Genomic DNA, 14,717 nt, shown 5'->3' on the forward strand with positions numbered 1-14,717 from the left:
TTCCGTTATTAATCTTTCCGATCGTGTTTTTGTTTCTGTACGACATTTAGAAACATATTTAGGAAGTTTCAGTACATGATTAAGATAAATAGGTTCGAAATAGGTTTAATTTGGTCTCATGAGGCAACTCGAGGTGTTCATCTTCATTGGTTTTGGTCACTATTCACGATAAGATAATGAAACTGTTGGGAAACTTCTGGGAATTATAATTTTTTTTGTAGGAAACCGATATGGAGCATTGTTTGAATAACTGAATGGCGTTGGTATATTAAATATATGTATATTGGTAAACATATATTAAACGAGTGTCTGATACTGGCAATGTCTACTGGTGTAATTTGATCCAAGTCAAGACGTTACTTAAAAAGTATTTTTCGTCTTTATTAAACATATTTTGTTATCTTTTTATGGCGCTGTGGTTTTTTGAAGATGAATGATGATATAAATTCAACTCTTTCTTTAAGAGAAAATGATTCGAAATGTGATTGGCCGTTTTTGTATCTATTTGGATAGCTCGATTCGTTAAGACTTGTGTACTTTGGCTCTATTGTATTATCTATGAAATCTCTGATACGAAACTACCATTCAATCGTCGTGAACAGAGTCCATTGCCGAGATCCAATGGTATATCATTTGCAGCTTTTATAACCTTGAAGTTGAGCGAAGTTTTACCAGGTTGGCACTAGCTTAATCAGACTTCGAAATCTACAGAACTACCTTTCTTCATAGTTAATGTTTGATTTGACCGAAATAACAATTCGAAAGTAGATCGATGTGACACTTCCGCTATATCTTCTTAGGTGCTGTAAGCTACTTAACTTTGCAAGTTGCCGCCAATTCGAAACACTAAGAGAATCCGATTTTTTCGTGAATTTTCCGAAAGAGAAACAGAAAACAAGGCCGTCCTCTTAACTTACCTCCATCCATAGAAATTTTAAATATTGTTAGTAACTAATTTTTTGGCATTTATTAACAGACTTTTAATTTAAATTAACAAAAATGCAGCACACAATGAACATGTAGCTACGAGTATTTGCTGTGCTTTATTGTTTATATCCAAATTTGACACTGAGATGAACCGGTTTTTGATTCAACAGTGCTCAAACGAAAAATGAACTTAACTTTGCGGGTAATGGAGAACTCTTCATACGCGAAATGTTATTTTTTGTTTATAATTTTGTTGTTGCGGCTCGCTCTTCCATGCCATTCCATTCCATTTCAATTATTTTTGACCAACTTTTGGTTTGTTTTGGTATGTGAGGAGCTGGTATTTTTAGGCGTTTCAAGTTCAAAGCTAAGAGTCCGCTCCCAGCTGACGATCACAATGCCTATAGTGGGCTTAGAGAGCGCGGAATGCCGTAGAGAGCACGAAAACTTTAAGACGAAATACTTGAGATGCTTCTACACAAATAATTCAGTTGACGTTCAGCTGGACCACAAGTTTGTACGATCTCATTGACGCGGCGCTTTGTGGCTCTCGAATTTACTGTTGTACGGTCGATCATTGAAATAATGTGAATGAACGTTGACTGGACTTACGTCTTCGCAGCTGTTGTTTATGTAGGTGTTACACTCAATCCGATTACGCTGCGCTTGCGAGTGAAAGTGAGAATCCAGTTTTTATTAAAATTTTGTGAAGATTTACTATTTAGAATTGATAATAATCACGCTGTAATGGGAAAACAAGTTCCCGAATATGTTCTTTAGAAACGTTGTGTGCTTGTTGATCGGCTTGATTGTTGGTGTGCGTCTCACCGACTTCTGGGATTACGTCAAGTTGCAGCAGTTGAGCAACAATGTGCGGCAGAATTACACAAACTTAACGCAGTCGCTGACGCCGACGTCGGCGCAGGATGCCGATACACTTCCGGAGTTTTTGTTCAATAATACGCGGGTGTTGTGCTGGATTATGACCATGCCGGAGAACCATTTGAAGCGCGCGGTGCATATAAGAAACACATGGGGTAAACGTTGCAATAAATTGCTCTTCATGAGCACCAAAGCGGATAGTTTCCTAGACACCGTGCCATTGGATGTACCCGAAGGCCGTGATTATTTGTGGCATAAAACACGCGCGGCTTTCAAGTATATTTACGAACATCATGCGAATGAGGCGGATTGGTTTCTAAAAGCCGACGATGATAGGTGCTTTGTTGGTTTCGCTTTGTTTTTATAGTTTGATACTTTATTGTATACTTACAGCTACTTTATTATGGAGAATTTGCGTTCGTTTCTGTATCAATTTTCTCCAGATGCGCCCGTCTACTTCGGCTGCAAGTTTCATCCATTCGTTAAACAGGTAATTTGTTGTGGAGCCCAACCGTGTACATATATATTGATAAAACTTAATAAGGTTAATCTTAGACTATAGCATACTACTCAAATCAGAAGCTGTCATGGGAGTAAAGGTAAATAAAAATAACTGAAATGACTGGATAAATCCATTGAAAACTGATCTATTTCGATTTATAATTAGTTATTATCGTGTGGATGTGGAAAAACTATATAAAATTATTCAAATTGAACGTGGAATATATATAATATCCTTATTAATCACATGAGCTTTCAACAATGGCATCTTATTCAGATTTTGATGAATTGTAAAATGAAAATGAAAATGATTCTCTATGTGTCTCTACTGAGTATTGTGGACGAATGTTTGGTCATGGAATATTACAAGCGTGGTTATTGAAATTATATCCGGGTCGATCTTCAGTTTGGAAGAAACCATAGTCAAAGGCATAGTCAAAGATAAAACAATCGGCTCATATTGGCTCATATTTTATGCGTACGCACTGGTGTCTATGTCGGATCGGAAGTTCAGAAAACTCTATGTGTTATTCAAGAAGCCAAAATATTCTCAGAGAGTGACATATGGGTATAGATTTTCCTTCAACGATGTTGCAAGAACCGTTGGTGCATGGATGTTACAGAGGAATCAAACAAAATTTTTATTGGCCAGACGCTGAAGATATGGACTTCAACGATTTCTACTTTCGGCAAGATGACTAATCAGTACTTTCGAATCGAGTTTTTCCAGCGCAGATGAATAAATTCTTATCTCGGCAAATCCAATGGGCATCTAGCAACTGCGCTCTGTTGCCATTCGTCTTTTTGGTAATATATACGAATATCCCATTAACGATTTAGATTCTTACCAAGAACATCGACAAATGCATCCATGATATAGAAACAGAAATCGTCACCAAGGCACCGAAAATCTGGAATTACAGGATGAGTTATTGTGAAGCTCAGGGAGTTTCACTTGCATTCATGAACTCGAAAAGCGTAAACTATTTTTCAGTTACTAATATTTTTACTTGATTATTCGATTCGGCATCAAGTGGATATGATGTAAGGAATTTTTGAGGAATTATAGCTTTATTCAAGTTGTATTCGGCTTGGCTCCCACGTCACTGTTGACAGTCATAACTTCGAGGTCGTAGATAATTTCGTTTATCTGGGAACCAGCATCAACAACACGAACAATGTCAGCCTCGAAATCCAGCGCAGAATAACTCTTGCCAACAGGTGCTACTTTGGACTGAGTAGGCAATTGAACAGTAAAGTCCTCTCTCGACGAACTAAAATCAAGCTCTACAAGTCTCTTATCATTCCCGTCCTGCTTTATGGTGCAGAAGCTTGGACGATGTCAACATCAGATGAGACGACACTAGGAGTTTTAGAGAGGAAAATTTTGCGCAAGATTTATGGTCCTCAGAACATTGGCAACGGCGAATACCGCAGACGATGGAACGATGAGCTGTACGAGCTATACGACGACATTGACATAGTTCAGCGAATAAAAAGACAGCGGCTACGCTGGCTAGGTCATGTTGTCCGAATGGACGAAAACACTCCAGCCCTGAAAGTGTTCGATGCAGTACCCGCCGGAGGAAGCCGAGGAAGGGGAAGGCCTCCACTCCGTTGGAGGGACCAGGTGGAGAGCGACCTGGTTATACTTGGGATCTCCAACTGGCGCCGAACTGCGAAGGAGAGAGAGAGGTAAACGGTTGCAACGCCAATCACATACATTCGGCAACGAACGAATGCCTAAGTAGTGACACAATGTCGAATTTCGTCTTCAACCAACAATAACTTTTTTCTGTTTTCGTTACGCTAAATTTTAGAGAGAAGCGAAACGAACTAACAACTGGTATAAATCCCATAAACTGGTATGATAATTAGAGATGGAATAGCAATATATTAATGACACACTCACAGACTTTATTCTTCTTCTCGAGATATGTGGATTATATATACGTTAAAGTTTGGAAAATAGAGTAGAGCTCAAGCATATCGAGTAGAGAAGTAGCGAATCGAAGACGGCTAATGACTCAATAATAAATGATTGATACGATTCAAGGTTGATGATGAAATGATGAAAAACATATAATTTGGAGCTATTGAGACAACACTGAGGAGTTAATTCTTCTACTTGAAAAGTCATTGACTACAGAAATGTTAGTTATACAATTCCCAGAAATTGAAAATATTCATAGTGAAAGTGTACGTTTATCTATATTCTATGGCTCACGCGTCTCATATGCGCAACCACCGCAAAAAGGAACGCAAAGGATCCGTGTGTTGTTTAAATTGCTATGTGTACACCGTGTGACCCAATGGCAAATATTTGCTTGCCAAACGCCAGCACACAACCAGTCTCACACATACACATCGACTTATTTGTCTAACATAACCGAAATTGCTAGCATCAGCGTACCTGCAGACAGACATTCCCAAAAATCACCGTTATACGCATACAACATTAACCGCGCGAGCTATGAAGTGCCAGCAACCACCCAAAACGGTCATTCCCACACTCATCGCACGCGTGAACCAGGCGCACGTCCTTACACTTGCGCGTCATATATACTATATATGCTAAGCAAATGTATGCTTGCGCAATATTTACCGTCGCGCAATATTCATATATTTGCACAAATTTGGCATTTGCTTTTATACTGATTCGTTGATTTTATTTTCATTTGTGTTTTTGTTGTTTCTGTTTTTATTGTTTTTCTTCTTTTTCTTCTTTTCGGCCAAATTAGGGTTATATGTCTGGTGGTGCCGGTTACGTGCTCAGCCGTGCCGCGTTGCGTCGCTTCGCCGAGGTCGCCGCCGCCAACAGCACGGCGTGCTCGCAAAATCAACTCTCCGAGGACAAAGAGATGGGTATTTGTTTGCAGAATGCCGGCGTTGTGGCGGGCGATGCGCGCGACGATGAGGGCGCCGAACGTTTCCATCCATTGGCGCCGATACATCTGATACCTGTCGATACGTCGGAATGGTATCCATTATACCTGTTCTACAAACGCGATAAGGTCAGTTGGACACACGACACACAGAAAAAGAGAGAGAGAGAGTGAGAGGGAGAGGTTGGCGGAAGAGTGTGAGTGCGAGTGTGTGAAGTTAGTTGCAGGTGCTGGGTGGCTGGCAGGCAGTTGGCACAAGTAGTGGAGCAAGAAATTGCAACTGTCGTCTGTCGAATGGAGATTAATTACTTACTCACTTGTTATTTTTATTGCACGTTTAATTTTGTTAGATTTGCCAAATTGCTTTTATTTACTCGCTGCCAAGGCATTATATAAACTTCAACTGCTTAAACTGCCTGAATATGTTTGTGTGTCTTTAGTTATATCACCAAATGAAGCGGATTGTTGTTATCCATTCTTTTTAATGCAATTTTGTCTATTTTCATTTCTTTTCTCATTTGTATTTCAGAATTTACAGTGTTGTTCGCGCAGCGCCATTTCGTTTCATTACATTAAGCCGAAGGAGTTCTACGTTTTGGAATATTTCCTCTATGAGTTGCGCCCCTTTGGTGTGGCGAATGTGCCGCACACTTTGCCAGCGAAAGCCAATATGTCGTTGTTGATGAGGAAATGGCAGCGCCAATTGTCCAATAATATTTTCAAGGATGAGGATTAGTCGCAAAGTCGTTTATTTAATGTCAAGTGAAATATCTATAAGTTCAATTAGCAGCTGTCGGTTGTTTGTATACACTTTTTAACTTGTTATAATCGTAGTGAAATTGTAATATATTATTTAAACAAATATACTTAGTTTTCTTATATTTTATAATAGTTACGAAAAATTGGATGAAATGGATTAAAACGAACTATACACACTAGGCCGGGTCGATTTGTGGGGAGGCAAAAAAATCGCCCATTGCTCTATGAAAATCATATTCTAGGGATCAAAATAAGAAACTTTGCCGAAGGAACCATACCTCTGAAACGAATTCTGATGTCCCCCAATTTGGGTCGAACTTTTGGGTAGGGGCAAATTTTGAAATAGAATTGAAATTACCATTTCTTCTTATTACCTCTGAAAGTGAGGAGAACTAAAGCAATAACCACTATGGTATTTCAAAAAAAAATAATAAGTGAAGTGACCATTCCAAATCAAAAAGTTTACAATGAATCCACCATCCTCTACACCGCAAGATGAAGCAACTACATCAACAACTATCGAAAACCCCAAGCATGATGTTACTGTTTTTGGTGTGTCTACTGATTTGACTGATCTTAATTTACCAACCCATCTGGATATCTTGAGATATTATTTTTACTTAAGCGAACGTGCTAAAACAGAACAAAAAAATTTTTCCCATAAATCATTCACTATTCAAGTACAAGATAAGTTGATTGGAATTTGGGAAAACTTGGTATGGAAATAATGCTGAAAAAAAGTGTATGTAATAAATGGAATAAATTGAATAAATTGCTGACAAGTATCAAGAGCAAATCAAGAGAAGAAACAACACCCAGCAATTTACAGAGTATGTAAAATCTCAGGAAACAATTTTTTACATCGGAACATGTAAATGCGATTTGAAGGCAGCTCCATGTGCATGCGGCTGGGTTCCCGAACGCCTCAAAGAGTTCATGCATGATCAACATAATCAGAGAAGACTAACAATGAATGCATTTATGATGGAAACTGAAGAGCAAGGAGCAACGTCTATGTCATCAATGCCAACATACCAAGATCCCGATGATTCAACATACGCACCGCCACCGGTTCAAGAAGATATGGATAGAAGCACAAGTTCACTACACAGAGAGATATGATTGTTTTAACTTTGCCTTGGTATGTGACAGATTTGGTGTGCCTGACAGAGTAGCATCAGCATTGGGAACCGCTCTTTTGCAAGATTTTAAAATTAAAGATAAGCATGGGAAACCTCTCATCATGGATAAATCGAAAGTTCGCAGAGAAAAAGAGAAATACAGACAAGAAGTGCTTCGCAAACGGTTAGATGATACCAATTTGTTAGCGTTTTCATTCGATGGCTCACCAAGGCCGCTAGATTATTGCGATTATATGTGACAACGGAAAATCCAGATGCAAATTTAAGAATTCTGGTTGAATTTATAATTAAATGTTATGTGCCAATGTACTTCAATATCAAGTATTACAGCTCTGTCGTGTACGGCAGTGCATTATTTTTCAAGTTCATTGGTTGGTCACGATTTCTAGAACCTCGTTTACGCAAAATTGTCAATCAAGTAATTAAAGATAATTCATATTATGCGCATTGGGAAAATATCTTGTTATCAATGTTGTTTGATGATAGGAAAGAAAAGCGCAACTGTGCCATCAAGAAAATTCTACGCTATCGAACCGATGTTGACGAGCCAATGGAACTTAGAGTTTATAAAAAACCAGATATAAACTTTAATTGCACAAGTTATACGGAAATGATCAATTTGAATGATATAAATATCGTATTTGAACCACCATTCACGCGAAGCATTCCGTACGATACATTGAAAGAATATTTAAATCAAGATGATCCACCGTTTAATGAGCCAAAAATTCCATCACACATACAAGGAACGGAACGACATGTTCAACTGCTAGCTAGCGTTCCCAAACGGGTTATACCGGCAAATGTAGAGGCTGTTATGGCGACGACATTAGAGAGCCGTGCGAAATGCCCAGACTTGAAAGTAAAAAAAGACTTCAAAAAATAATTTTTTTTAGTTTCTTTTCTATAACTCACTTAAATTAATTTTTTCATTTACATATGTTCTGACTAAATAAATTTCTTAAGAGAAAAGATAGATATTATTATAAATAAATAAATAAAAATAAAGTAAAAACATAGCCATTTAGCTGATTTTTTCATGTGAAGGCCAAAAATGGTGATTTTTTGAAATGATTGTATGGGGAACCCACCAGGGGAGTTCCAGGGGGTGTGCCACTGGCATGGGTGGATTGGCCGTCCAAAGTTAGTGGGGGTCGGTCATACATTTGGACTCGATTGGAGCACTCTAAATGGGTCAAAGTGGGATTTTTCAAAATTTGCCCCTACCCAAAAGTTCGACCCAAATTGGGGGACATCAAAATTCGTTTTAGATGTATGGTTCCTTCGGCAAAGTTTCTTATTTTGATCCCTAGAATACGATTTTCACAGAGCAATGAGCGATTTTTAAATCGACCCGCCCTAATATACACATACAATATAGTTTTCCGAGTCGCTACTTTTCTCGCTAAATTGAAATTCCAATTTTTACCAAGATATTTACATATGAAAACAACAAATCCAGTTGAATTCAATACTAGAATATTTATGGTGACTTCTGAATTTATATAAGGTCCTAATTTATCATTATTATTTTATTATGCCAATATATTAACTTTATACCAGTTCTTGTGCGATTTACCACTCTCTAAAGTTTGGATAATCGCTAAAGTGAGTGATGCTTTGGCATAAACTATAACTATATATAAAGAACTGGGAGTTTTTGTTATGCTTTCGGCCTTTCCAATTTATATCGTCTGTCCTAGTATAGCCTTAACTAAATGATATTCAGTGACTTTGTAAACTTAAAGAAAAGTCACAGACGTAACCGTTTTCGTCGTTTCGTCTTCCTCAGGGCATATTCAACATTTTCCGGATTGATTGCTACTTTATATAAACTAGTGTTCCTATTTTGTGGTTTGTCTGGATTGTTTTTAACCATGTGGGAAATGCCTTATCGGTTTATTAAAAGTTTAAGAATTTTATGACAACAGTCAGGAGAAGCTAATGAGAAGTATATGTCACTTTAATAGGAGTTAAAGCCTCCCAAACTTCCGGATTACTGCAGTATATTTCTAGTAGAGGTGTTTACAATTCAAAAAGCCGCTGAGCTATCCTAAAATGCACCACCAGGTTACTCTAAAGTCAACATATACGTAGACAGTCTGGAGGCAATCAAGGCAATATCTAAATGCTCTTTCTGCTTATCGGCCAAAAGCGTATTGTGTTGCAGGGCAGCTGTGGAGGATTTCGCCAGAAGTAATCAACTCCAATACTACGGGTGGCAGGCCACAGATACATCGAGGGTAACGAGGTAGTGGACGAGATTGCCAAGAGAGGTGTAAAAGTGTCATCTGAAACCGTGATTGACAGAAGCAGAAAGTTTAAAGCGCGGTGGATGCAAAACCGCAAAAGTGATGTGTAAAGCGGTAGATTAGTAACACACAAGATTTCTACTGACGCTCGATAGAAGGAAATGTAGGAACATGTTCCGCATACTCACTGGTCACATTCTGATGGCGGCGCACGCCTACAAGAAGGAGCTGACAGATGGCGAAGAATGCACGAATATCAAGAGCAAGGTACTAGAGAAACAATGAAATATCTGTTGGTTGCTTGTTCTGCAGTGTTAAGGCAACGGCTTCAGCACTTTGGGGATTTACAGTAACATAATCTGGAAGAGATTTGGTTGGTGAAACCACATCACCTTTTAAAATTCTCGTCAAGCGCAGGCATCATAAAGGATGATATGATACTTCTCATTGACTACGTGACGGCACTCCATCAGGTACTAACCTATTAGGATTTAAAATTTGGATGATATAGTGTCTTGCCTTGACAAGAGAACTCTAAAATCATTTGAAAATACTTTTCAGTTTTCAATAAATTGCATATTTCATTGTCCACTTTCTGTCTAGATAACACCATCGAACGTAGAAGATGTCAGAAATAACAATAATACCCGTTACCGATATTCACACAGAGTTAATATTTTTTACGAAAAGCCTACGATCTGATATTGGAACATCTAATTGAATAAGAATCAACAAAAAAACTATTCTTAGCAATGAAAACAACAAAGAGACCTTGGTGATATTTATTTCTTGTATGCAATGTCGAATGCTTTCAGAATCGTAATATTTTTATTAGAATAAACTTTGACGAGAAAATTTCATCAACTCAAAATTAACCCTTAGCTTAAGCTGAACTTAGCTTAAAGTCACATTCTCAGATTCAATCAATTTTCTGATTGATTGATTATATATAATTACAAACAAATTTAAAAATATTTGGCATAAGAAGTTAGGCAAACTTCCCCCATACCCACCCTTTCTTGAATACCTAAAACTCCCCTTAACTCCTTTAAAGTCATGTCATTGCTTTTCCTGGCAAATCCTTCACTGAAATTGAAAAAAAGGCGAAGAGTCTGCACACGGAAAATCACCCACTGGATGAAGTAATTTTTCATGATTCTTCACTCGCGGTTGCGTGTGCAAAATCCATCTTTTCGATTATCACTTAAGTATGCAACGCGAATGAGGGGAGCGCTCGATGCACGGACGAACGCTGAACGCCTGTACCGATATCCAATTACAAAGTTGAACTTTGCACTGCGCAACGTTAACTCTTAATCCTCAGCGACTTGAGAAATGCTAGCACACTTACCTTCATATTAAAGCAAAGAGGAAAAGCTGGAAAAAATTGTTACAATCGCTCAACTGCTGTATGCAATAAAAAGAACAAACACTTAAGTGTGCCCATCCGTCCGTCCGTCCGTTTGTCAGTAATAGTGGCACTGGCATTGGCAGCAGCGGCGTTGCATGGCTTTGTGTGCTGGGAGTGGTATGTGGCAATTTATCATGTGGCGCGTGGTTCATACACATTTTTCGCCTTCGATCACAGCAGCGCGTTGCGGCACGGCGCATTGCGTCCGCATTGACGTTCGCCAATTTATCATTGTTGCGTTTGCATTTTGCGGCGGTCGTCAGTTGGCGCATTCACCCGGTCGCAATGCGGTGCCGCATAGCACAGAATAGTGGTGGCACGCGTACGAAGTGCCACACAACCACATGCACACAGGCTGTAGCGCCAAAGATTATGAGTGAACCGGAAAATCACATAAAACGTGACGCACACGTGAAAATTACCTGGGGAGATTCCGATAGCAGTTTTTCCATATGTGTGTATGTATATATAGATCGCGCGCGCGTAAGTGTTTTGTACGAGCGCATTTTTCGTGTACTTTTCGTTATTTATGGACATGAAATGTGAAAATGAAGAAGCGCCGCTGTACACTGTAGTGTACGTCAGCTAGCAAAAGAAAGAGTCGAGGGTCGTCTGTCGTTGTTCCAACTTTCTATGCAGAATCCGCAGTGGTGGTATGGCACGCGTAGCGCTTCTGTGTTGACTGCAGGATTTACGAGTTCTTTGCTGAGTGCGCGCGTGAGTTCAGCGCATACGCACAGCTGACGTTGAGCGCAGCATTGGGAACCCCCGGAAAAAAGGTAAAATTCGACACAATAGCATGCAGACCGCATTGAATTTGAAATTTTCACCTTTGCTGGCGCGCGTCATGCCGCGGCGTGTCGCTCGGTAATTAAAGCAAATAAATGTTTTAATTTTCATTTATTTTCAGCTGAAAGAGTTAAGCGCGCGTGCACATATAAACACACGCGTTCGTATGAATTCAAAGGTGTCTGCATTGCTGTCATACAAATTTATTGCGCGTCGACGCGCCGGCGTGTTCGCAAGTTCATTACAACGAGTTTTCTTCAGGAATACAAAAAAAACCGTAAAAATAACGGGGTTTCCTAGGCGCTCATTAGGTCGGCACGTAATTGAATTTCGTTACAAGTCTCGACATTTTTTTGTTTCTGCTTTTGGAACGTGTCTGCGTAACCGGTTCGTTAAGCGCGCGTTCCGTCTATGTTGTTAAGGGTTGCGCACACTTCGCCTTTTCCAACTGGAATTTCGTGTGTGCGCGTAGGGTTTGCTCCTTAATCTCCATGCAATTTGCATATCTCTTATAAATACGCGTTTTTATGTTATTAGAAAGCTGCCTTACTCTTGTGCGTGCGCGCGCGCGCCGCTTACTATCGCAGATATGCACATGTGTTAGCATACAAACAGGCGTGCTTGCCTGCTTTGTGCCTAACCACTGCGCGCACAAACTCGTTACGCAGGCAAACACCCATTTGCTGTAGGTTTGTGATTTGCATTACGCATATTTTTACATATTTCATTTACTACTACTTACAGCTTACAGCAGCTTGATAGTCATCGATAATGCTCGTACACATGTTCGCCGAGTTTTAACTTACCACATGTCAGTAGCTTTTGTAATGCGCAGGGTTGCTACCGCGCGGGACATAATGTGCAGGCAGGAGTCTGGTTTTGCACACCTAAATTTTCATTTGACGTTCATTTTGTAGCTGTCATTTGACAACCTTGTAAGTGATTAAAATGCAAATCACGGTTTCGTTTGACTCGCGTACTTTTTGGGTAGCTTTTGAGCATGTTCGAGATTTACATTACAATACTTTCATAGGCGCACGACTAGTTTGAGCATTGAAGCGGTGAAGAAAGGTTTTATAATAATTTCGATACTCCGCAGGATATCGTGGCGAGTAGGGTTTGCTCAGCAAATGCAGGAAAATTCCCGAACTAACTCGTTTTGGACAGTTGGACCTGGCACAATTCAGTAATTATTGAACAAAAGCAAAATGCAGCTTGGAACAAAATATTTTTGGCCTTTGGTAGATAAGGAAAATGTAAGGTCTTTGTTGATTCTGAATTTTTAAAACTTTAAATATCGAGGAAACATATTAGCGAAATTAAGAAATGTAAGCTCCTGAAAATTCTTTTAAAATTTCAACGTCTATCTGTTTGGAACTCCAGTCGAAGTTTTAAACTTTTTAGAATACTATACGCTATCTAAAAACTATAACATATGTTTCCTCTCTAAGATCCCGTTCTTAAAGTTTTTCCCGAACTTTAAGTTTGTATTCTCACTTTTTCATACATTTTGTATTCTTCTTTATATCTTTATATCTCAGACATTTTGTCATATGACAAGTCGAAAGAAAATATGTTCAAATTATTAGATCGTGTTCAGGCTCTAGATGTCATTCTTAACTTGCCGCCTATTGACTTGCCTTGAAAGCAATAGGCTATTAGTCACTCATAACCAGGGACAGTCTAACATCCACTAGAATTAAATCTACATATGTCCCTCAATATTGTCTTCCCCACTAAGTGTCTTTTCGGAACAACTAGATACCAAATTCGCCTTCCAACTACCAAATTACTGCAGCGTCTTTCAGGCAGAGGTTATTGCAATAAAAGAAAGCTCGTGTTGCTCGTGTTGACAGAGAGGGTGCTTACGACGAGAAATATTTATATTTTTACAGACAGCCAAGTGGCTTTAAAATCACTTAAGACCCTAAGGATTTCCTCTAAGATAGTAAAAGAATGCCATTAATGGAACTGACTTCTTTCTTACGATAAACTTGCAATGGGTTCCTGGACACAGTCATATTCTGTAACTGTGAAGCAGACGAACTAGTCAAATTGGGCACAACTTTACAATTGGATCCCAGTAAAGGGATATATGCATGTCGTTGGCCACTTGTAGACACTTAATCGATAATCAGGCCATAGACTGAGCCGAATCTGAAATTTAAAAGGAAGGACATAAGAACTCTAGTTGGAGTGTTAACTGGTCATTGTCTGATAGAAAGACATGCCGACAGACTGGGCATGTGACCAGTGCAAAACAATGACCACTGTAGGAGCTGCCAAGAAATAGAAGAGGAAGAGACTGTGGTACATCTTCTATGTGAATGCAAAGTACTGACATCCACTTTACCTACCTACCTAGATCATGTTCATGACTTAGAAGTCTGAAATTATTTGTAAGAGCAATGCTTCCGTAAACTCGTTGCCTTCTTAGTGCTTTCTAATCAAACAGTGACTTATTAACACCTCTATTAGGGTTCTTTGTAATTTCTTTCAAACTACAATAGTTGGTAATTTTTTTTAAATTGTGCTGCTCATATTCATTTTATGTCATGTCAGCTGGTTGAGTTAGTTTCTACCAAGACCCAGCTATATATATCTTTTGGGTCAAAAACCATATCTCAGGAATTACACGACCAATTTGATCCCGATTTGGAACATCATATTTTCTTGGCATCCTAGTTGCAGATTCGAAATGGACGAAATAGGTTTAACTTTGGATTCTATTTTCCAATGAAATCACGGTTCCTTCATTTTATATTCGAATCCATTTGTAATCAAAGTATATTGAGTTAAGAGAAGGTAATGAATGGATAAAGTTTTGTTATTAGCATCCAATAGTTTGCTCATTTCCTCGTTATTTAAAAATAAGTGAAATTATCTATAGCTCCTGGTCAAATAAATTCATTTATTTTTATGAAAATCCTTTTTGTAAAGAAATTTTTAGCTAGCCTTCTTTTCTGGCTAAGTTGTAAAAAATATGGACTTTTATGAAGACGAGACGTACGATGAAGCTTTATTTATAAAAAAGTCTGTCTATAATAAGATGGTGTTCAGCCATTTTCATAAGAAGAAGAAGAAGGATTTTCACTAAAAATTCATTACGTCTCTTAGGAAGGCTCATCTCTCCGTAATCGTTGGTGTGGTTAATGTCCAATAGGTACAC

At 38.7% G+C, this 14,717-nt stretch overlaps 1 protein-coding gene across 2 annotated transcripts; it reads left to right on the top strand.

The window, feature by feature from the left end:
• Positions 1–1,401: 1,401 nt before the first annotated feature.
• On the top strand, positions 1,402–6,084 carry LOC105220985 (glycoprotein-N-acetylgalactosamine 3-beta-galactosyltransferase 1). 2 transcript variants are annotated; one of them, XM_011197584.3, is made up of 5 exons: positions 1,402–1,605; positions 1,688–2,145; positions 2,203–2,299; positions 5,052–5,324; positions 5,725–6,084. In XM_011197584.3, exons 1-5 carry the CDS (start codon positions 1,519–1,521, stop codon positions 5,929–5,931), a joined length of 1,122 nt encoding a protein of 373 aa, XP_011195886.2. In that variant the 5' UTR covers positions 1,402–1,518; the 3' UTR covers positions 5,932–6,084. The 2 variants fall into 2 exon arrangements, with proteins under 2 accessions (XP_011195886.2, XP_028902045.2); XM_029046212.2 differs by having other exon boundaries at positions 1,410–1,560.
• The last annotated feature ends 8,633 nt before the right edge of the window (positions 6,085–14,717 follow it).

The sequence above is a fragment of the Zeugodacus cucurbitae genome, chromosome 4 (genome assembly GCF_028554725.1).
Source record: "Zeugodacus cucurbitae isolate PBARC_wt_2022May chromosome 4, idZeuCucr1.2, whole genome shotgun sequence".
NCBI classification, from domain to species: Eukaryota; Metazoa; Arthropoda; class Insecta; order Diptera; family Tephritidae; genus Zeugodacus; species Zeugodacus cucurbitae.